Consider the following 22,003-nt stretch of genomic DNA (forward strand, 5'->3'; position numbering starts at 1 on the left):
CCCCACAGGCAGGGCCCGCTGGCTGCCTGGTCCCTGCAGATTCGCTCCTTTTCCCAGTGCCCTGGGACTGGTGCAAGGCCAACGGTGTGAGAAGCCCACGAGTTCTCAGTGAGACAAACGCAAGCGTCTCGTTCCTGACTACCTTCAACGGTCCATTTTATTATAAAGAACAGTAGCAAAATATACGAGTCTGTGTAACAACCAGGAAATGCAGCTTTTCCGAGGGCCAGTGGGGGTCAGCTGTTCAGGGCAGGCAGCCTCTCCTGAGGCGTCCACGGCTCCGCTTCCCACAGGAGGTCATCTCAATCATTTAGAGGGAGTCTGGCTTCTGAGCCCGGGAGGACATCACAGGTCCTCCCGAGAGGGTGGCTCTGTGGGGTGTTCCTCGGTGACTTCTGTTGGAAGACACACAGGTCACGAGTGACAGCACTGCAGCCGAGGGGAGGGCCTAGCTGGTGTCCTGACACCCATCAGTGGGCCCACACCGTGGGGACTGCATCAGGTCTCCTCCGGACGCAGTGGCCTCCAAAAGACAGCTCGGGACAAGCCCCAGCACTCAGTCTCCCGCGGCGGAGGTGCCACGGCAGGGCCACAGCAGGGCCGAGGGGTAGGGTGGGCACCGCGGGCATGGGAGGCAGGGCGGGGCAGGAGGCAGCCAGCGGCTGAGCTTGCGAAGCCCCTCCCCGGCCCATGGCGCCCAGGTGGCATGTGGTTTCTAGAATCTATCTCCTCCGCATCTTTTTTTTTGGTCTGTCATGGGGCTTGAATTTAGGGCCTAGGTGCTGTCCCTGAACTTTTTTTGCCCAAGGCCTGCACTCTACTACTTTGAGCCACAGCTCCACTTGGTTTTTTGTTTTGTTTTGTTGGGTTTTTCTGGTGGTTAACTGGAGTCTCACTGACTTTCCTACTGGGCTGGCTTTGAACCACAATCCTCAGATCTCAGCCTCTTGAGTCGCTGGGATTACAGCGTGAGCTGTCGGTGCCTAGCTCATCTTATTCTTTTTGACAAACTCTGGCCACTATCCCTGTGGGCATCGCCCTGTCCCCTCACCACACCCCAGAACTTCTGCAAGATGTGTCCCAGAGATTAGCCCTGACCTGGCAGCTGAAATGGGATCTCTGCAGGTGAGGAGGCAGACGGAGTGCCAGGCGGCCTTATGAAGGGGAGGCCGGCCAGAGACTGCGCAGCAGACCACGTGGCTTGGGAGGGACGCTCGCCCAGGCAGTGGGGCTTTCTTGGCTTGCAAGTGCGCTGCACTCTGCACTCTGCCCCCTTCTGGACAAGCCAAGCCTGCTCTCCACTGACTTTTCTTGGCATTTCCTAGCCTGGGCAGCCGTGCCAGGGCGGCCAGGCAGGCCCGGCCCTGGAAGGACAGGCTGCGTCCACCGGGAACGGGCCACTCACCGCCCTCTGCCGTCCGCACACATGCATCTTTGGTCTCTTCAAACCCTTCAGGACACACGCAGACAAAACTCCCTGGAGTATTGTAGCAATTTTCATCTTTCCTCCTACATGCTTTTTCTGCTAGCGAGCATTCGTCTATATCTGAAATAAAGACTAAAATTCAATAAACTGCTTCATTTAGCAAGCATGCCCATGACAGATTACAAATTCACTCATAATTCATTCACTGAAGCACTGAGCTCAGGCTCGCATCAGAAAAAGGAGCGGAGGTGGGGCGACTCCGAGGGAGGGCATCTTGTCTTCCGAAGCCGGGCGGCCAAGCGACAGAGCAGCAGGCTCAGGTGACCCTGCGCCATGGGGCTGAGGCCGGGGCTCCTGCGTGTGTCTGAGCCCGCCCAAGGCGTCTGAGCTGACCCTGCCCCCCGGGGAGACGGAGGCGCTGCAGCTGCACACAGAGCAGGACAGCCCCCGCTCCGAGGCGGCCGCACCTCCATGTGCACACTGACCTGTACACTGTCCACTCTCCTTGGTGTAGCCGGCGATACATTCTTTACAATTGGCTGGGCCTTTCCCTGTGCAACCCACACAGGTGGAGTCACATTCTAGAAAGAGAGAGACAGACATCAGACCACCTTCCCCGCAGCAAGGTGGGTCTGGAGTTGGGCTTCTCCGTTGTAAGCACTAGTGCCTTCCAGCAGATGTGCCCACTTCACTGTCGACACAGGGTCCAGGAGTCAGGACAGGGCAGCTCTGCACCCGTCCTGTGGGATGCACACTTCCTCAGAGCCACGTCCAAAAGGCGGCAGCCCCAGCCTGGTCTGTGTGGCAAGAACCCCGAGGGGGGGGCGGGGCTGCCTGAGGCCCTGGCCTGGGTCTGAGGCGCAGGGGCAGCCACACCCCCTGCCAGGACGGGGGGGGGGGGGGGGGGACCGGGACAGGAGGCGGGGGGCTCTCGACAGCAGCCCAAGAAACCAAGGTGAAAGCTGTACTGGGAAGGCAGTGAAGGTTTACGAGGGTGAAACGTTCAGTTGACTTAGATGCCCAACAACAGACTGCTCAAAAAAAGTATGAAATCATGACATGCTCCAAAATCACTATTGTGATGAGAAAACCATGATGCACAGAGAGGTCTCCTTTTCCTGCAGCCAGTGTCTGTTACTTACATTGCCATATTCTTTTTTTTTTTTTTTTTGGTGCCAGACCTAGGGCTTAAACTCAGGGCCTGGGCACTGAACCTGAGCTTTTGTGTTCAAGGCTAGTGTTCTACCACTTGAGCCACAGTCCACTTCCAGTTTTTGGGTAGTTAATTGGAGATAAGTCTCCTGGTCTTTCCTGCCTGAGCTGGCTTTGAACAGCCATCCCCAGATCTCAGCCTCCTGAGTAGCTGGGACCACAGGTGTGAGCACCAGCGTCCAGACACATGAAGTGTTAAGGTGGATAGAGTACTAGCATCTCTGCTGAGAAGCCACAGAGTTTAAGAAGGAAGACACAGAACCCTCGCAGGCTGCACGAGCTCCCGCCCCAGAGCACGCGTGACAATGCACGCAGCGCCCAGGCCACCTTCACACGTGTAGGAGCCACTGACGTTCTCACAGTACTGCGCATCGCCGCAGGGAGGTGTCTCGGCCGCACACTCATCCAGATCTGGAAGAGAACAGCACAACTGCGAGTGAGGAGCACCTCAGCCAGGAGGGAGGTCCCCACACGGAGGGCCCGCCTTCCCCACCGACTGCTTCCCACACCGTCCTCAGGGGACAGGCCCGGCGGGGCAGGACGGAGGGGCTGCAGTGAGGACCATGGCAAACAGCCGGCACGTGAGCGCTCTGTGCTGCCACACAGCTCATGCCACAGCGGGGCCTGCCTGCCTGCCCTGCCCAAGATCGGAAGCCAGTTTGGGGCTGGGGACCTGCCTGCCCTGCCCGAGATAGATAGGAAGCCAGTTTGGGGCTGGGGGCCTACCTGCCCGGCCTGAGATAGGAAGCCAGTTTGGGGCTGGGCCCCGCATTTGCATAGCCCCCCCACCCCCCCTCCCCCACACTGCTGAGGCTGAAACTACAACCAGCCCCAGATCAGCCACCTGCACCTGGGCCGCAAAGGCAGGGCCAGGCTCCTGCCAGCCCCACGGAGGGCCACAGCAGCAGCACCTTCAGGCAGAGGGCGCCACACAGAAGCAGGGGTGGAAGGACACGCAGCAGCCCAGCCAGCAGAGCCAGGGCAGGGCTGGGACTCCTGCCTGCAGCACGGGATTGGAGGCCAGCGCCTCCTGCAGGTGGAGGCAGGTGACGGGCCTGGGCTTCCCTGGCCAGGCAGAGCCAGCCCCAAGGGGCTCAGAGTCAGGGTGTTGGCAACTTCACAACTACTAAAGTTTATCCGCAACCACCTGCTGGCTCACAGTTCTGCGGAGAAGTGCCTCAGTTTACCTTGTGCACCAGGCACAAGGTAGATCTGGGTTCACGCCTGAGACAGAGTATGTTTTTGTTTGTTTTTGTGGTCACTTTTCCAGGGCAGCAAAGACCGGAAGTCTCTAGCTACTGGGCTCCCAACAAGGCCAGCTCTGATGTGGAGCCCGCTGGAGCAGCCCAGTCCTGCTGGGATCCTGAGAATGGTTGGGGTACACATGGGCTACAGGCAGAGACAGAGCAATGGAAAGGAGCCAGGAGCACACACGCAGCCCCCCCCCCACGTGGAGTTCCCACTGGTGCGGGTGCTCCCCATGCAGCCCCCCTCCACAGGAGGTGCCCTCCCCACGCAGCCCCCCTCCCCACGCAGCCCCCCTCCCCACGCGGCGTCCTCACCCGTGCAGCCCCCCTCCCCACGCGGTGTCCTCACCCATGCAGCCCCCCTCCCCACGCAGCCCCCCTCCCCACGCGGCGTCCTCACCCGTGCAGGCGCCCTCGATGCGCAGCCAGCCCACTTCGCACTCGTGGCAGTCTCTGCTGGTCGGGCCTGAGCATGTCTTGCAGGACTCATGGCACGCTGTAGGCAAAGGTGGCCGCCTTAGGAAGGACTCACGTTTCCCACAGAGAGACACTCACTTTAGGAACGAGGGACTCAAGTTCGGTGGGAAAATAGTAAACAATGAACAAAAAATTCCTAGCAGAAAAACCAAAATCAGCTCCTGAGACTGGAATTATGACTTAAGAGCTCACACACCTGCCTAACGTGCATAAGCCCTGAGCTCAAACCCTCGTACAAAAAAAAATACCCAGAGGCTGGGAAGGTGGCTCAGTGGAAGAGCGCTTGCCTTGCATGCATGAGGCCCTGGGTTCGATTCCTCAGCACCACATAAGCAAAAAGAAAAAAGCCAGAAGTGGTGTTGTAGCTCAAGTGGTAGAGCACTAGCCTTCAGCAGAAGAGGTGAGGGACAGCGCCCAGGCCCAGAGTTCAGGCCCCACGACCAAAAAAAAAAAAATCACCCAGACCTCAGGAGAAAAGCTCCATGCGGGCCACCTTGTGGAGCACGATGCTCACCAGTGCTCAATCCCCCTCTCGGGCTCTTGGTGTTCTCACAAGCAGGAAGAACAGCAGCAAACGGTGGCCCCCACTCCATGGTGGGAAGCCATCTTGCCACCACCCCTCCTGAGTGACCCCAACATCGGCGGGGGTCAGTGAAAGACCCAGCCCCCCTGGCTGGGCAGTGACAGGAAGGGAAGGCACCATACAAGGGGTGTGTGCAGGCTTTTAGCTGGGGACGCCGTCCTGCACACTCACGCCAGCTGTGGAAGACCAGGAGGTGGACATGACCATGGTGCCGACAGGCAGATCTGACCTCACTCGGGAAGAGCCAGGTGGGCTGCTGGCCCTAGCCCTGGGCACTGACAATGCCAGGGTGAGGAGCAGGTGTCCTTGGGAAAGGAGCTGCATGGGCGGGGGCCTCCCACATGGCCTCTAAGGGGCCTTCTAGTTTTCAGATGCAACTGTCCAAGGGGCTGTGTCCATCCTGGCTTTCACACCCCATACCCTGACCTCAGAGTACCTCGCAGGGTGCCTGAGACCCTGCCCACCAGCCACAGGAGGAAGCCTTTTGTAGGAAGGTGCTAGGGAACCAAAGGGCGTGGCGCAGTACCAGGAGCCAGGTCAAGGAAGCAAGGACTGTGCTAGAGGCATGGTATCGGTGGGAGAGTGCTAGCTAAACAAGCACGGTGAGCAAGCAAGAGGCCTGGATTCAAGCCGCAGCACAAGCACACACCAAGTGCTGTTGCTCACACAAATGTGGTAAAAAAGAGTTGCTGACTAGAATGTGTGGCTCAAGTAATAGAGAGCACTAGTAAGGAGTGGGGGAAAAAAAGCTATCCAGAGCTCAAGGCTCTGATCAAAACCCCTGCCCCCAGTCCCCACAGAAAACCAAGGACACGTATTGTGGGAGAAAGACCCATTCCCTACACAGCTAACTTCAAACCTTTCTGGAGGGCCTTGGGAAGGGATCCTGAGCTCTCAGAACCTGGGGCTGGCCCACACCCAGCTGTGCAGCTCTTACGGGCCTGCTCCACGGCTGCACTGCTGGACGCCCAGGGCCTACCTTTGCAGACGCTGTGGGTCTCGTTCTTCAGCAAGCTGAAATAGCCATCCATGCAGTCCAAGCACAGTGGGCCCTTGTACCCCAAGTGGCACTGGCAAGACCCGTCCCCGTGCCGGGTGCCATCTCCCCGGCAGTGGCCGTTCCCGCTGCAGGGCCTCTCGGCGCCACCCTGGCAGGCTTGGGGAACACAAACCCACACTTAGCACACCACACATGGGCAGCAGTCCTTCCCACTTAGGGGAGGACACCCGGCCTGCCTACACAGGAGCAAGCTGCAGCCCCAACTTCACGACAGCCTCACCAGAAACAGACAAGGAGAATGTTTATCAGGCAGGTGGGGCTGCTAGTTAGCACACAGGGCTGGTGGCTCCCATTTAGAATCCTAGCTACTCAGGAGGCTGAGATCTGAGGGTCAAGGTTCAAAGCCATCCTAGTCAGGAAAATCTATGAGATTCTCATCTCCAACTAATCACCAAAAAAGCCAGAAGTAGAACTGTGGCTCAAGTGGTAGAGTATTAGCCTTGAGCACAAAAAGTTCAGGGACAGTGTCCAGACCCTGAGTCTAAGCCCCAGGACGGGCACACAGAAAATAAGACAGGCAAAGAGCAGCCATCTAATGTGCCTTAACAGGCACAGTTGGCTTCTGTAGCCCGGCAGGAAACTGGCTCCAGTGGAAAGGCACAGAAGAGATGGCCAAGCACACCACCACCCTTGACCCTTGACGATCAGTCTTTGCCACTCAGTGTGTCTTTACAATATGGTGGGTTACACAGTCTACCATCCCTTCATGAGAGCCACAGTGGTCTAAGGGCTCAAGGGTCTCCGCCCACGTGAGAATTCCCAGAGCCCGGGAGGTGCCCAGATGCCTCAGAGAAGAGAGTAGCCATTGCTGTCCTAGGGAAGAGGCCGGGAGCTAATACAGCCCAGGTCCCCTGTGTGCCTTTAAAGGTGAGGGAGTCAGAGGGGGGGAAAGGAACAATGCAGACCTGGGGCTGTTTTCCCCCCCGCAAAAAAAGTAGTACCTCGACAGTCTGGCCCATACGTCCCCTGAGCGCAGCACACCTTCAGCGTCCGCACACAGAACCACTCAAATAGGTCAGGATGTGCATTCTTCCTAAGGATTTAGAAACATTCATTAAATCTTAAGTTGTGTGTGTGTGTGTGTGTGTGTGTGTGTGTGTGTGTGTGTGTGTGTGTGTGCGCGTGCGTGTGCGCATGCACACACACACACATGCACGCGCTGGACAGCCAGGGCGTTATTAACCTCAGGGCCTTGCACCTTTGCTGAGATTTCTTGCCCAGCTGATGCTATACCACTTGAGCCACGCATCTACCCTGGCCTTCTCCTGGTTAATTGGAGACTCATGGACTTCTCTGCCCACACTAGCTCTGAATCTTGATCCTCCAGATCTCAGCCTTCTGCGTAGCTAAGCTTACAGACATGGGCCACTGGTGCCAGCTTCAAGTGATTGATTCTTTAAAACGAAATGATGGCTCTGTGGGAGGGCACTTGTCAGCTCCAAAGAACACAAACAACACAAATGCAACATAATACAATGCAGCCATCTCTCCCACATCTATGGGGGTGTTGTTCCAGGCCTGTGACTGAAGCATGGGGCAGTCAGACTCCAAAATTGCCAGAGGGTACACAAGCATACCTATAAGTTCAGCTTACAAAGTGAAGGAACATTTACCATAAAAATGAACAGATATAGTGATACTCTGTAATAAAACTCATGAATTGTTTATCGTTGGGATTGTCTGTGACTATCTCCAACTAGAGGTGGGCCTGGGGAACTAGAACTCAGGCAGAGCACTGACTGTACCCTGCAGGCCAGTGTCCTAGACATTGTGCTCTGGTAATAAAAGACTGGGTGAGGGGGAACGGGACGGGACTGTATGGTGGGCAGGGAGGCACAGCCAGTTTGTGAAGACAGAGGGGTGGGACTCACAGCTGCAGCCACCAGTCCTCCAGCTGCTCCTCATGCTCTTCTAGCATCTGGTTGCACTCGAAGTCACTGCTCTCGCAAAGGCCCTCCAGGATCTCCACGAGCCGGACCTCACTGAAACATACCATCAGCACCTCCAGGCGGCCATCAGCACCCTAAAGCTCAGTCCTCTCTCTCCCTCTCCCTCCCTTTCAATCTTTCTCAACAGTCCTGGGGCTTGAACTCAGGGCCTGGGCACTGTCCCTGAGCTTTTATGCTCAAGGCTAGTGCTCTGCCACTTGAGCCACAGTTCCACTTCCAGCTTTTCAGCTTTCTGTGGTTTATTGAAGAGTCTCATGAACTTTCCTGCCTGGGTTGGCTTTGAACCTTGACCCTCAGATCTCAGCCTCCTGAGTAGCTAGGATGACAGCCGTGCCCAGCTCAGTCTGCTCTCTTTACAGAGGTCTTCTGAGGTCAGCCTGGGGCAGGTGGGGAGCACAGCCACTTACTGAAGACACACCTGAACCATCACAGCCCAGTCAGTGTGGGGCTGGGGCGGGGGGCAGGAGGGGAAGGGCTAACCAAGGGGAGAAGGGGAAGGCAGTCAGGCACCTCAGCAGGGCTGCGGTCTGGATAGAGAGGGGAAGGGGCCTCTTCCACGGGGGAAGGGAGGAGGGCAGGATCTTCCACAGATGGCCTGAGGCTTTACAAAGGCCATCCAGTGTGGCCATGGCCCAGTAAAAGACCCAGGCCGGGGCAGAGGTGGCACAGCCGGCTTCCACAGGGCCCCAGGGCCGGCACGGGTCCCGGCACGGGTCCCCAAGGGCAGGTTGGGCTTCTCTGGGCAGGGCCGGCCAGGCGCGGCAGGGCTCACCTGAACTCGTACTTGGACAGCGTCTTTTCCTCCCAGGCTGTGTTGCCACCGCCGAAGTTCTTTTTGGCCGTGTTGGCCATCCCCTGTGGAGGAGGTGGCAGCGTCGGCCACTGTGGTGACACGAGCCCCCGGGGGCGGCCCTGCCACCCGGCCAGGCCCACGGACCCCGGCCTGGCCCACGGACCCCCACCTCACCACCCAGCCAGGCCCACAGACCCCGGCCAGACCCACGGACCCCAGCCTGATCCACGGACCCCCGCCCCACTACCCGGCCAGGTGCACAGACCCCGGCCAGGCCCACGGACCCCGGCCAGACCCACGGACCCCAGCCTGGTCCACGGACCCCCGCCCCACTACCCGGCCAGGTGCACAGACCCCGGCCAGGCCCACGGACCCCGGCCTAATCCACGGACCCAGGCCAGACCCACGGACCCCGGCCAGACCCACGGACCCCGGCCTAATCCACGGACCCCGGCCAGACCCACGGACCCCGGCCTAATCCACGGACCCCGGCCAGACCCACGGACCCCGGCCTAGTCCACGGACCTCGGCCAGACCCACGGACCCCGGCCAGACCCACGGACCCCCGCCCCGCCGGCCGCCCACCTGCAGGAACTTGTCCACCAGGTTCCGGCACTGCTGGCAGGGAGTCGGCTTCCGGGTAGTGCCGGCTGCGGGCGACAGCAGCAGCAGCAGCAGCAGCCCGAGCGAGGCCCGGGGCGGCAGGCGCATGGCGGGCGGGCGGACGGGCGGGAGGACGACTCCCGGCGAAGCGCGGCGGACCGTTCGGCCTCCGCCCCCCGGGCCAGCACGCCGGCCGTTCCCCCGGCTACTAGAGAGTCCCGCCGAGGCCCCGCCCAGCCCGCGCGCCGCTATTGGCTGGGAGCATCTGTCTCGGCTTGATGTGGCCCAATTCAAGCTCGCCACGAGAGGCGGCCAATGGGAAGGCCCCGGGTCAGCGTCCCGCGAGAAGGGGGCGGGCCTAGGAAACCCAGCCTCCCTTGGGCCCCGCCCTCCCAGAGCCCCGCCCCCGAGCCCCGCCCCCGCGGCGGCTCGTCGCGGACATCTTTACTCCGGGCGGGGAGGGCACCCCGCCGCCGGGCAGCCTGAGTTCGGGCGGCCAGGAGACGTTCTGGCAAGGGCTTCGCTTCCACATCCTGTGTCCGCCGCGCCGCTTCCGGCCGGAAGTAGCGCACGCAGCGGGGCTCGGAGAGACCGCTGCTGGTCTGGACAGGTTAGCGAGCGCTGCGAGGCCTGGGCTTTCGGAGGGTGGCGCGGCCGGGCGCCCGGGGCCGAGCCCGTGGCCGAGCCTGACCCGTACTGGGCGCGGGGCTGGGATCGGGCTTATGACCCGGCGTCCTGACCTTACCTCGCCTGGGCCCCAGCTGGGGGCTGGGCCCCGGACCCCTCCCCTGCGGGGACCCTCCCCGGCGGGGGCCCTTCCCCGTGGGGCCCCCTCCCCTGTGAGCCCCCTCCCCTGAGGGACCTTCACCCGCAGACCCCCTGTCCCCTGGAGCCCCCTCCCTGACGGGACCCCTCCCCCGTGGAGCCCCCCCTGCCCCTCGGAGCTCCCTCCCCCGCGGGACCCCTCCTCTGCCTTTGTAGTGGGTGAGGAACCTGAAGCTCCATGTGTGCCAGAAGCAGTGCACCCACACTGTCAAAAATAATCTAAATGGGGAATAGTAGAAGTGCGCCCTGGCTGTAGAGCAGGCCTGTCTGCGGGTAGGGAAGGGCTGTCTTCAGTACAAAGAGGGCAGTTGTGTCTGGTTTGTGGTTGGCAGCAGGTCTCATTTGCAGTTGGGTCGTTTGAAGAGGTGACCTGAAATGTTTCGGTAGAGGCCTTTGGAGTTGACAGGGACAAGATGACCTTTGGGGCTATTTCTACTCTGAGATGCCAAGAGTCTGGTCACCTTTGTTAATGCTGGTCCTGGGCCTGTCTAGGTTTTCAGTTCAGAGGGCAGCAGGCATCCACAGCTCCATCCACTATCCTTGGGGACACGGCCTTGCGGCTGCCCCGGCCCCGGGTCCTGCCAGTCAAGCAGTGCTGGGCCTGCTGCCCCCATGCTCTTCCTTTGTCCACCTCCAGTGCTTCTCCCAGCCTCTCTGTCTCTCAGCCCAGATTTTGCCCGACTTGACTCTCTAGCAGAATTGACCTGAGGGCCGGCCTGGCTCATGGCCACTATGGGTCTGGGAGTCCATATCTGTGCACAATGTTCTCCACTAGTTCTGAGCCAGTGGCTCTCACCAGACCTCAGGGTCTCCATGAGGGAGCTGGTTTGCACAGGAAAGCCGCTCAGATTGACTTTTCTCTTAACTTCCCATTTTGGCAGGTGCAGGAGTTAGGAGAGCAGCTCATAGGATTTCTGCTTTCTCTTCCCTTGTGGTCTCTAGAACATTTCTGAAACCTGGGACCCGAATTCTCATGTGTCATTGCTAATGGTGGGTGCTTCTCACCTTTGGTTCCAGGAAGGAGCTGAGGTTTACAGCCCCCATGGCCAGCATGAGGTCATGGGGCGGACAGCCGCTGCTGCTGCTGGGGCTGCTGGTCACAGTCGCCTCTGTCCACCTGGTCACCTGTCCATATACCAAGGTGGAAGAGAGCTTTAACCTGCAGGCCACACACGACCTGCTCTACCACCGGCTGGATGTGGACAAGGTGAGGGCCCTGTTGCCTACGATGCAGATCTTGGTTTGGCCCCAGGCCTCTGTGCTGACACAGTGTTCTCTTTTCAGTATGACCACCACGAGTTCCCTGGAGTTGTCCCCAGGACGTTCCTTGGGCCCCTGGTGATTGCCGCCCTCTCCAGTCCTGTGGTCTATATGCTTTCGCTGTTGGAGCTGTCCAAGTTCTTTTCTCAGCTGATAGGTAAGGAGCCTCCAGCTGGGACGGCTTCACAGGCGCTTCCTCTCATTTGGAGCCCAGCTCACATTCCTGCCTGCCCTTCGTCCCCTTAGCCTCAGTCAGACTTGGACAAGAATGTGCCCCAAGCCTCTGCACTCCATGTCCAGGCGACAGAGCCTTCCAGCAGGGCTAGTGGGAGAGCAGGTGCTAAAAGCCCAGGGTTCTCCTGCTGTAGCAGCACCCCTGAGCAGGCAGCTTGGCAAGGGACTCTCATGTCTCCAAGATCTCTGGTTGGCCTGAGTACAGACCCTTCTGGGCCTCTCCAAGCCAGCATGAGAGCTTTTTACGACCTCCCGTTGGTAAATGGTACTTATATCTATTCCTGCTCGATAATTCGACATGTGAGTAAGACACATAATGATCGAATTAGGGCAACTAACATTCCATCTGAGACATTTAGCCTTTCCAGGCTTTGGAAACCTTGTTATTTCACTTTTATTTGTTTATCTGACACAGTCTTTTTGTGTAGCTTTATCTGGCCTAGAACTCTAGTTCCTCTTGCCTCAGCCTCCCAAATGCTGAGGTTGCAGGCATGTTCTACCATGCCTGGATCTTCTGGTTATTTTCCTGTTGTAAACAGTTGACTCTCCCATGTTGTACACCACCAGACCCAGACTTTAAAACTAAACCAGCTGAAGACATTCTACCCATGTTGCTCCACAGCCTGGCTTGTTAGTCAACAATTACTGTTTTTCCATTTCAGTAAACTCTTACCGTGTTACATGCAGATCTTATTTCAGTTTCTCTGCATTCCTGCAGCCAGGTTATCCTGCCTGCATTAGAGATTTTAAAAATGTACAGTTTGGCCAGGTTCTGGTGGCTCATGCCTGTAATCTTAGTTACTCAGGATGCTGAGATCTGAGGATCAAGGTTCAAAGCCAGCCTGGGCAGGAAACTCCGTGAGACTCTTATCTCCAATAAACCTCCAGAGAACTGGAAGTGGTGCTATGGCTCAAAGTGGTAGAGCACTAGCCTTGAGCAAAAAGCTCAGAGACAGCCACCCAGGCCCTGAATTCAAGCCCCACAACCACCAAAAAGAAAGAAAGTGAGGTTTGGCTAGGCGAGGTAGCCCCTGCCTGTAATCCTAGCTACTCCAGAGGCAGGGAGCAGGAGAATCGCAGCTCAAAGGCAAGCAGGGTCAAAAAGTTGAGCAACTCGAATAAGTGAAAAGGTAGATGCTGTCATCCCAGCTGTGTGAGACGTATAAGTGGTCCAGCTGTTAATGAAAGATCCTATTAGGAAAATAAAATTTAAAAAGGGCTGGGGGGTGGAGGTCAGGGGGTAGATCACCTGCCTCCGAGTGCAAAGCTCTGAGTTCAAACCCCTGACCTGTCACAAGCAGCAGCACAATTTGTCTTCTTGAGGGGGTAGAGTAAGGCACGGGGAGCCCCAAGCAGGGGCTGCGGCCTGGTTTGGGGGGCGCTGTGGGGCTTGGCCTGCCTCAGCCGCAGTGTGGGAGGCCCGCGCAGTGGCTGTTCTTTCACCTGAGACAGTCTGGAGTTTCTGGTCTTCTGGGTGCCTGTCGGAAGCCACAGTAAGTCTGTGGGTGGTGACAGTGTCACCCTGAGACAGGCTGTGTCCTCGCTGTCCCTGCAAGCCCTCCGCCAGTCCCACTGGGAGGATGGGAAGGTGGGGGCTGAAGGCACCAGAGCAGGGCCTGCAGCAGCAGCCAGAGCATCGTCCAGCGGCTGGGCCTTTGTGCCCTGGCAAGGCCTTCAGTGCAAATCCAGCCACAGGGAGCAGAGGACAGCCTGCTGCTCACGCCGGGTCTGCTGGAAGTCTCCAGTCCTCCTGCCAAGGCTGCACCTATAACTCCTGCACTGGCTGTGCGGCCCCGGCCTTTGGGGGCTGCTGGGGCAAGCTGTCATGTGCTCTGGTGTCAGTCTGACCAGCAGGAGGTAAGACGCATCCCCTGTTGGGGGACACTCTGCCCCCCATAGCCACCTTGGGATTGCTCATGTCAGGCTCCTTGTCTCCTGGCAGTGTCCCTCACAAATCCCTCCATTCTGACCTTGGTCCACTGTTGGCATTGTCGCTCAGGGTTGGATGATGGGTGTCTCCCATAAACCCAGACCCTTCCCACCCTGGTTGGGCCAGAGCCGGGTGGGCAGGTGGCTATGCCGGAGCCGGGCCGGTGGCTGTGATAGAGCCAGCTGGTGGCTGTGATGGAGCCAGGGCAGGTGGCTGTGATGGAGCTGGGCAGGTGGCTGTGCCAGAGCTGGGCGGGTGGCTGTGCTGGAGCCAGGGCAGGTGGCTGCCAGAGCCGCTGTCCTGAGAGCTGGCCCCCGCATATGACTGCCATTATTTTTTAGTGAGAGGCGTCCTTGGGCTTGGCGTGATCCTCGGACTGTGGATGTTACAGAAGGAAGTGAGGAGACAGTTTGGGGCCACGACAGCGGCCATGTTCTGCTGGGTGACGGCCACGCAGTTCCACCTGATGTTTTACTGCACGCGGACGCTGCCCAATGTGCTGGCCCTGGCCGTGGGTATGTAGCTGGCTGTGCCTGGATCCGCTCACCTCCGGGCACGCGTGTCCTCTGCCTGCTCCCCTCTCGTGCTGCCGGCGATGGGAACCGGGTTCTCTCCCCGGGCTGGTGTCTGCCTCTGCAGCCCGGAGCGGCTGCCCGGCTCCGGGAGTTACTCCGTGTGACCCCGGTGAGAGTCTGGCCGCCTCCCGGCCCCAGGTTTGCGTGGCGGTGACCGCGGGGGCCCCGTGTCTTGCAGTGCTGCCGGCCCTCTCGGCCTGGCTGCGCCACAGGTGGGCCCGCTTCGTCTGGCTCTCAGCCTTCGCCATCATCGTCTTCAGGTCCGAGCTCTGCCTGCTGCTGGGCCTCATGCTGCTGCTGGCTCTGTACGCCCGGAGGATGTCCGTCGCCACCTTCCTGCAGCACGCTGTGCCCGCGGGACTCCTCTGTCTAGGCAAGTCAGCCTTGCTGGGGTTCTCCGCAGGTCACTTTGTTTGACAAAGATGAAGAAAAAATGGGATTTTAGCAAATCAAGCAAAATTACCTTAACTTTTGGCACAGTATTAAAATGTCAGTGGAGGAGGTGGAGCTGTGGTTCAAGTGGTAGAGCACCAGCCTTAAACAAGCTGAGTGAGAGTGTGAGGCCCAGACTTTAAGCTCAGCACCAGCATGCACACACACACACACACACACACACTCTCTCTCTCTCTCTCTCTCTCTCTCTCTCTCTCTCTCTCTCTCTCTCTCTCTCAGTTGAGAGGTTCCGTGTAGTAACTTAGTGGCTCATGCCTGTAACCCCAGTTACTTGGGAGGTAGAGCCTATTGGATCCAGGTTTGAGGTTCCGTGTAGTAACTTAGTGGTTCGTGCCTGTAATCCCAGTTACTTGGGAGGCAGAGACTATTGGATCCAGGTTTGAGACCATCGTGGGCAAGATGTTGGCAAGACTTCAGTAAAGAAGCCAGGTGAGGTGGCACATAGTTGTAGTGCCGCTGCACAGGAAGTTTGGGTAGAAAGCTCTGCAGTTCAAGGCTACCACAAGCAAAAGAAGCAAGAGACCCTATCTGAAAAAGGTATCTGGGTCAGGCACTGATAGCTCACACCTATAATCCTAGCTACTTAAACTGAGATCTGAGGATCATGGTTTGAAGCCAAGCCAGGCAGGAAAGTACATGAGACCTCTGTCTCCAGTTAACCACCAGAAAACCAGAAGTGGCTCTGTGGTTCAAAGTAGAAGACGCTATGCTTGAGCAAAATTGCTCAGCAACAGCGACTAGGCCCTGTATTCACGCTTCACAACCAACAAAAAGAAAAAAGTATCAAACACATAAAAGGAAGGGAGGGGGTATGAGCATCAGCTTAGCAAGTGCTGGGCCCTGGGCTCAAACCCCAAAGCAAGAGGTCAGTTCCAGGCCTCTACGCTGCATTCTGGAGGGGCTGCCTGGGAACCTCCATGGCTGGTCTGTCCTTGGCCAGCGTGGCTGGGGGGTGGGGGTACGGGCCGAGGCGTGCTCACCACCCAGATGCTTTTGCTTTGCTGTGTTTTAGGACTGACGGTGGCCGTGGACTCCTATTTCTGGCGACGCCTTGTGTGGCCGGAGGGTGAGGTGTTCTGGTACAACACCATCCTGAACAAAAGTTCCAACTGGGGCGTATCCTCTGTGGTTGTCTGGGAGGCGGGGTCACAGCCCTGGCCCCTTGCCTCAGGCCCTTCCCTCCCGTGGGAAGCCAGGTGTGGGGGAGGGGGAGGTTGGCCAGCCTGGCCCAGGTGCAGGTCCAGTCGCTTCCTGCCCACGCTGCTGAGCGTGGAGTCCTCTCCATGGGGAGCCTTGCCTCTGGGCTTTCTGATGCCCACAGACCAAGTGGACGGCACAGTCACGGCTGCCTGCCACGCATGGCACCCACGATGGTGTTCTTGCTGGGAAGAGCGTGGGGCCTCTGGGGCCAGGTCGAACCGAGCCGGGCCGGACCAGGCTGTTCATCACCCCCCCACACACACGTGCCCCGGGCCCCGCAGCCCCGTCCCCGCTCACCGTGGCCCCGCGCCCAGCTGTCCCGGGCCCCGCAGCCCCGTCCCCGCTCACCGTGGCCCCGCGCCCAGCTGTCCTGGGCCCCGCAGCCCCGTCCCCGCTCACCGTGGCCCCGCGCCCAGCTGCCCCGGGCCCCGCAGCCCCGTCCCCGCTCACCGTGGCCCCGCGCCCAGCTGTCCTGGGCCCTGCAGCCCCGTCCCCGCTCACCGTGGCCCCGGGCCCAGCTGTCCCGGGCCCCGCAGCCCCGTCCCCGCTCACCGTGGCCCCGCGCCCAGCTGCCCCGGGCCCCGCAGCCCCGTCCCCGCTCACCGTGGCCCGGCGCCCAGCTGTCCTGGGCCCTGCAGCCCCGTCCCCGCTCACCGTGGCCCCGGCCCAGCTGTCCCGGGCCCCGCAGCCCCGTCCCCGCTCACCGTGGCCCCGCGCCCAGCTGTCCCGGGCCCTGCAGCCCCGTCCCCGCCTCCTTAACCGCGGACCCAGACCTCGCCGCTCTTGTGGTACTTCTACTCGGCCCTGCCCCGCGGCCTGGGCTGCAGTCTGGTCTTCGTGCCCCTGGGCGCGGTGGACCGGAGGACTCACGTGCTGACCCTCCCTTCGCTGGGCTTTGTGGCTCTGTATTCTCTGCTTCCGCACAAGGAACTGCGCTTCATCATCTACACCTTTCCTGCCTTCAACGTGGCGGCTGCCAGAGGCTGCGCCTGCTTGTGAGTTCCGCCCCGCCTCCCCCTGAGCTCCGCCCCCGTGAGCCCCTCCTTGCCTCCCGGTGAGCTCCGCCCCCGTGAGCCCCGCCCCCGTGAACCCCTCCCTGCCTCCCTGTGAGCTCCGCCCCTGTGAGCCCCGCCCCCGTGAGCCCCTCCCTGCCTCCCCGTGAGCTCCGCCCTCCACGGCTCCGCCCCACCTCCCCGTGAGCTCCGCCCTCCACGGCTCCGCCCCACCTCCCCGTGAGCTCCGCCCTCCATGGCTCCGCCCCACCTCCCCGTGAGCTCCGCCCTCCACGGCTCCGCCCCACCTCCCCATGAGCTCCGCCCTCCACGGCTCCGCCCCACCTCCCCGTGAGCTCCACCCTCCACGGCTCCGCCCCACCTCCCCGTGAGCTCCGCCCTCCACGGCTCCGCCCCACCTCCCTGTGAGCTCCGCCCTCCACGGCTCCGCCCCACCTCCCTGTGAGCTCCGCCCTCCATGGCTCCGCTCCGCCGCCTTGTGAGGTGGCGTCGTAGGCACCGTGGCTGGCCACACACACACACACACACACACACACACACACAGGGACACACACACAGGGACACACACACACAGGGACACACACACACACACACACACACACACACACACACACACACACACACACACACACACACACACACACACGGGGCCAGATCCGCAGGCCATGACCTGGCAGAGAAGCAGGCAGGCTTGGGTCCAAGTGACTTATTTCCTAGGCACTTTGGTCTTCCTGCTGCCAAGTGTCTCACACTCCCCCCCAGGCTGAATAACTACAGAAAGTCCTGGCTGTACAGAGTGGGGGCCGTGCTGGTGCTGGGCCACCTCGTGGCGAACGCTGCCTACGCGGCCACGTCCCTCTACGTGTCCCACTTCAACTACCCCGGTGGCGCTGCCATGCAGCGGCTGCACGAGCTGGTGCCTCCCAGGACAGGTCAGTGGCCCCGCCAAGCTCCCGAGGGTGGGTGGGGCTGCCACGCCCCGGGCCACACCCCCAGGTCACACCACGCCCCCATCGCGCTACACCCTCCCCCCCCCGCCCCTGGGTCACGCCACGCCCCCAGGGCCCCGAGGGGCTGCCCCTGACCAGGCGCCTGTTCCTAGATGTCCTCCTGCACATTGACGTGGCGGCTGCGCAGACTGGTGTGTCACGGTTTCTCCAAGTCAATGGTGCCTGGAGGTGTGTCTCCCGCATAGGGACATATGTATTGCTGTGGGTACATGAGTGTCGCGGGAGTGCACACGTGTTGCGGGTGCCTAGTGCGCTCCTAGAGCGTACCCACGGCCCCCTGGCAGCACTGCGTGGCTGGGACACGGGCTCTTCTCTCCCAGGTATGACAAGTCCGAAGATGTGCAGCCGGGAGCGGCCCGCATGCTGGCCTACACCCACATCCTCATGGAAGCAGCCCCTGGACACCTCACTCTCTACAGGGACACGCACCGGGTCCTAGCCAGCATCGCAGGCACCACTGGTGTAAGTCTGAACCTCACTAAACTGCCTCCCTTTGACGTAAACCTGCAGACCAAGTTGGTGCTCCTGGAGAGGCTTCCCGGGCGGTCCTGACGGGGAGAGCAGCCCACAATACCCCGACCTCCGAGGCTCCATGCACGCTTGGCTCTCTGGCACGGCTGAGACAGCAATGTGCTCCTGGTCAGCACCCGTGGGGCAGGCGTGGTCCTGCCACAGCCACCCTTGCACGTGACTGAGAGCAGAGGGACTGGGGCCTGTGTGCACCCCAGGAACCATCGGGCAGGGGTGATCCTGGCCCGCATCTGGTCAGGATAATTTGGGGGCAGACTCATCATCATTCATAACCAAGACAGGAGAGTGGACCAGGCTGGGCCTCTGGACACGCTGGCTGCTTGCTGGTTGCCCTTGCCCTAGGCTGCCTGCCCGGGAGTAGTGTTTCCTGCTGTAGCTGGGGAGACCACGGCCCAGGGTCACAGGCACTCCACCTCCATGCGTCCAGGCTAGGGGAGGAATAAAACGTTAAATGTTTCTTTGTGGGGCGTCTTGTGGCTAGTTACCTCTGGAGACGGCCTCTGCCTGGGGGCCACTGGGGCACCGCCACTTCCACTGAGCAAACACTTACCATGTGACACTTCCAGCAGTACGTATGTCTAGATGGGCTGCTTCGTACACAGAGCATGCACCGTGTATGCAGGCCACAGGTACACACGCTTGCCATGTGCGCATGCATGCATACATCAGTGTGTGTGCCATATGCACGGACATATCAGGCAGTATGTGCATGGTCCAAACGTGTGTGCACCCCACACTGTACACGTTTTTTCTGAGCCTTTGAGAACAGGTTTACAGCGGGCCTTGGCCTGAGCCCCTCAGGTGCCTTTCCTAGCGGTGACAGGTTTCCTTTACATCTCAGATGCGTCCCAAGGCAGTCCTCCACAAGGGCTAGGGAGTGGGCTGCAGACTCTCTGGCTAGCTGCCACACCCCCACCACCAGCACAACACTGTCCTAAAACAGCATGCTCACTCCTCTTCCTGTGATCACCAGTGTTGCTTATCCATGTTTGTATGCCTGTCTTTATTCATGCATATACCCATCTATATTTATCCATGCCTGTGTTGCATTATTCCTAACTCCTGTCAACCTGCTCTGTCTCTGACATGACCTCTTTAGTGCTTCCTGTGTTCTGTGTCCCTCTGGGCTTCTGGGATCAGCCTTATCTGAGCAGTCTTGGTTCTTTTGGGTGGGGAACAGTTTTAGTCCAAGGTTGAGGTCTGTACTTGTTGCTCTCAGTGTGTGTGTTTTAGGCACCCCTGTCATCCCAGCTCCAAGCAGTAGCCCTAAGTAGGTGGATCATGGCCTGAGCATGCACTCAAAGAAAGCAAGACCGTCTCAAAAATAAGCAAAAAAGGAGGGCTGGAAGTGTGGCTTATTAGTGGTAGAGTGCCACCCAAACAAGTGGGAGGTCAACCCTCCACAAAAAAAAATCAGTAAAAATTACCCCCCAAAGAGATCTGAGGATTGTAGTTCAAAGCCTGCCCAGGCAGGAAAGCTTGTGAGATCATCTCTGATTAGCCACCAAAAAGATGTGGAGCTGTGGCTCAAGTGGTAGAATGCTAGCCTAGCACAAAAAAACTCGGGGCTGGGAAGGTGGCTCAGTGGTAGAGTGCTTGAATTGCATGCATGAGGCCCTGGGTTCGATCCCTCAGCACCACATAAGCAAAAAGAAAAAAGCTGGAAGTGGCACTGAGGCCCAAGTGGTAGAGCACTAGCCTTGAGCTGAAGAGCTGAGGGACAGTGCCCAGGCCCAGAGTTCAGGGCCCAGGACCGGACCCAAAAAAAAAAAAAAAAATTCTCAGGGACAGCACCCAGGCATGGAGTTCAAGTCCCAGGACTGGCAAAAAGTAAGTTTTGAGTCCCCAGCAGTGGGAGAGTGCTAACCTTGAATGAAAAAGCTGAAAGCCCAGCCCTGAGTTCAAGCCCTGGAACTGGCACAAATTTTTTTTTTTTTTTTTTTTTTTGGGTCTGGTCGTGGGGCCTGAACTCTGGGCCTGGGCGCTGTCCCTCAGCTCTTCAGCTCAAGGCTAGCGCTCTACCACTTGAGCCACAGCGCCACTTCCAGCTTTTTTTTTTTTTTTGCTTATGTGGTGCTGAGGAATCGAACCCAGAGCCTCAGGCATGCAAGGCAAGCGCTCTACCACTGAGCCACCTTCCTGGCCCCAACAAAAAAAATTTTTTTTTTAAAGCTGGGCACTGGTGGCTCACGCCAGTAATGCTAGTTACTCAGAAGACTGAGATCTGAAGATGGTGGTTGAAAGCCAGCCTGGGCAGAAAGTCCATAAGGCTCTCACTTCCAATTAACCACCAGAAAACCGGAAGTGGTGCTGTGGCTCAAATGGTAGAGTGCTTGCCTTCAGGGACAGGGCCCAGAGTTCAAGACACACAGATGACCAAAAATAAAAAATAAACAAAATGAAAATTCAGATGCCAAAGGACCAAGGTAAATTTCGAAAGGGTGAAGGGAAGGGGTACCATAAGACCCCTGGGATGCCATGAAGTTTAAGGCACCTCAGCGTCTAGCCACAGGCCAACTCCATGAAGCACAGGTGGTAGCACGGCTCTTCCTCTTGGTGGAGGCAGCAATGGCCACTAGGCATACACCAGGCCCAGACCCTCACCGTATGTAAGGTGTTCCTGGTACCCATTGCAGCCTGCAGGGTCTGTGGGGACGTGGCTGGGAAAGCCTTGCTTTCCTGAGGGAGCTGTGGCTGTCCTTTGCACTCATTCCGTGCTTCTGGGCTGTCCATGAACCCGGCACCCTGCTGGCTCCAGGCTCCTGCTCCAGCGGGGGACACAACAGATGTGGCTGTCCGTTGCACTCATTCAGTGTTCCTGGGCTCTGCTGTCCATGAGCCCAGCACCCTGTCGGCTCCAGGGTCCAGTGGGGGACACACAGATCTCAGACTTGAGCAGAGACTCTGGCAGGAGACGACATTCAGATGGCAGGTACTTAGCCGCCACCCTTCATACTTCTCTTGCTCCTTTCCACCCTTTGCTTCCCCTCCCTATATCACTTGGGCAGCCCTGAAAGCAGCTATGTAACCCAGGCTAGATGTGACCTTGCAATCCTGCTCTACCTTCCGAGGCCTGTGATTCTGAGTGCACTGTTGACTTGCTCAAGTACAGAGGGAGATTCCCAAAGTCCAATATCCAAAAATCCAAACAGTTGTACCTCTCAGAATAGAGGCCTAAGAGAAGCAGGACGGGCAACTGCCTGCCTGCCTGCGCGGAGGGTACAGGCCAGACCTGCTGCGCCCGCTCTGACCTGCACAGTCAGAGGCTGGCGTGAGAGGAGCTGCTGCAGAGACACGTCCTCAGGCGAACACACAGACCTGGAACGTTCCAGTTGCATTACCATCACCAGAAATGCTGTTCAAGACCCAGGCACGGTGATCCAGGCCTATCGTCCCAGCTAAGAGGGAGAGAGATCAGGAGGCCCGCGGTCCAAGGCTAGTGGCGGTGGGGAGGTCTGGAGGCGTTAGCAAGAGCCCTACGGCAATGGCAGCGTGTGCATGAGGTCCTGGTGACAGATGAGGCTGCAGAGGGGGAGACCTGTGTGAGGCTGGCCGTGGCTGGGCAGAAAACATGTTATCTGAAAAACAACTGAAGAAAGACTGAGTTGTGACTCAAGTGTTA

The 22,003-nt window shown here is 59.0% G+C and overlaps 2 protein-coding genes across 2 annotated transcripts; one reads left to right on the forward strand and one right to left on the reverse strand.

The window, feature by feature from the left end:
• Nucleotides 1–128: 128 nt before the first annotated feature.
• Nucleotides 129–9,563, reverse strand: Creld2 (cysteine rich with EGF like domains 2). Its single transcript, XM_069999803.1, has 10 exons — nucleotides 9,333–9,563; nucleotides 8,727–8,809; nucleotides 7,877–7,987; nucleotides 6,947–7,038; nucleotides 5,925–6,101; nucleotides 4,286–4,381; nucleotides 2,966–3,049; nucleotides 1,912–2,007; nucleotides 1,406–1,546; nucleotides 129–395 (listed from the first exon to the last, which is right to left on the reverse strand). The coding sequence occupies exons 1-10, from the start codon at nucleotides 9,456–9,458 to the stop codon at nucleotides 346–348; spliced, it is 1,056 nt and encodes a 351-aa protein (XP_069855904.1). The 5' UTR covers nucleotides 9,459–9,563; the 3' UTR covers nucleotides 129–345.
• A 252-nt stretch (nucleotides 9,564–9,815) lies between these two features.
• Alg12 (ALG12 alpha-1,6-mannosyltransferase) lies at nucleotides 9,816–18,498 on the forward strand. Its single transcript, XM_069999804.1, has 10 exons — nucleotides 9,816–9,960; nucleotides 11,193–11,382; nucleotides 11,460–11,592; nucleotides 13,941–14,114; nucleotides 14,353–14,547; nucleotides 15,640–15,743; nucleotides 16,599–16,822; nucleotides 17,603–17,772; nucleotides 17,943–18,018; nucleotides 18,171–18,498. Exons 2-10 carry the CDS (start codon nucleotides 11,218–11,220, stop codon nucleotides 18,400–18,402), a joined length of 1,473 nt encoding a protein of 490 aa, XP_069855905.1. The 5' UTR covers nucleotides 9,816–9,960; nucleotides 11,193–11,217; the 3' UTR covers nucleotides 18,403–18,498.
• Nucleotides 18,499–22,003: the final 3,505 nt, after the last annotated feature.

The sequence above is a fragment of the Dipodomys merriami genome, unplaced genomic scaffold, assembly GCF_024711535.1.
Source record: "Dipodomys merriami isolate MVZ:Mamm:240054 unplaced genomic scaffold, mDipMer1.0.p SCAF_55, whole genome shotgun sequence".
Taxonomy (NCBI): Eukaryota; Metazoa; Chordata; class Mammalia; order Rodentia; family Heteromyidae; genus Dipodomys; species Dipodomys merriami.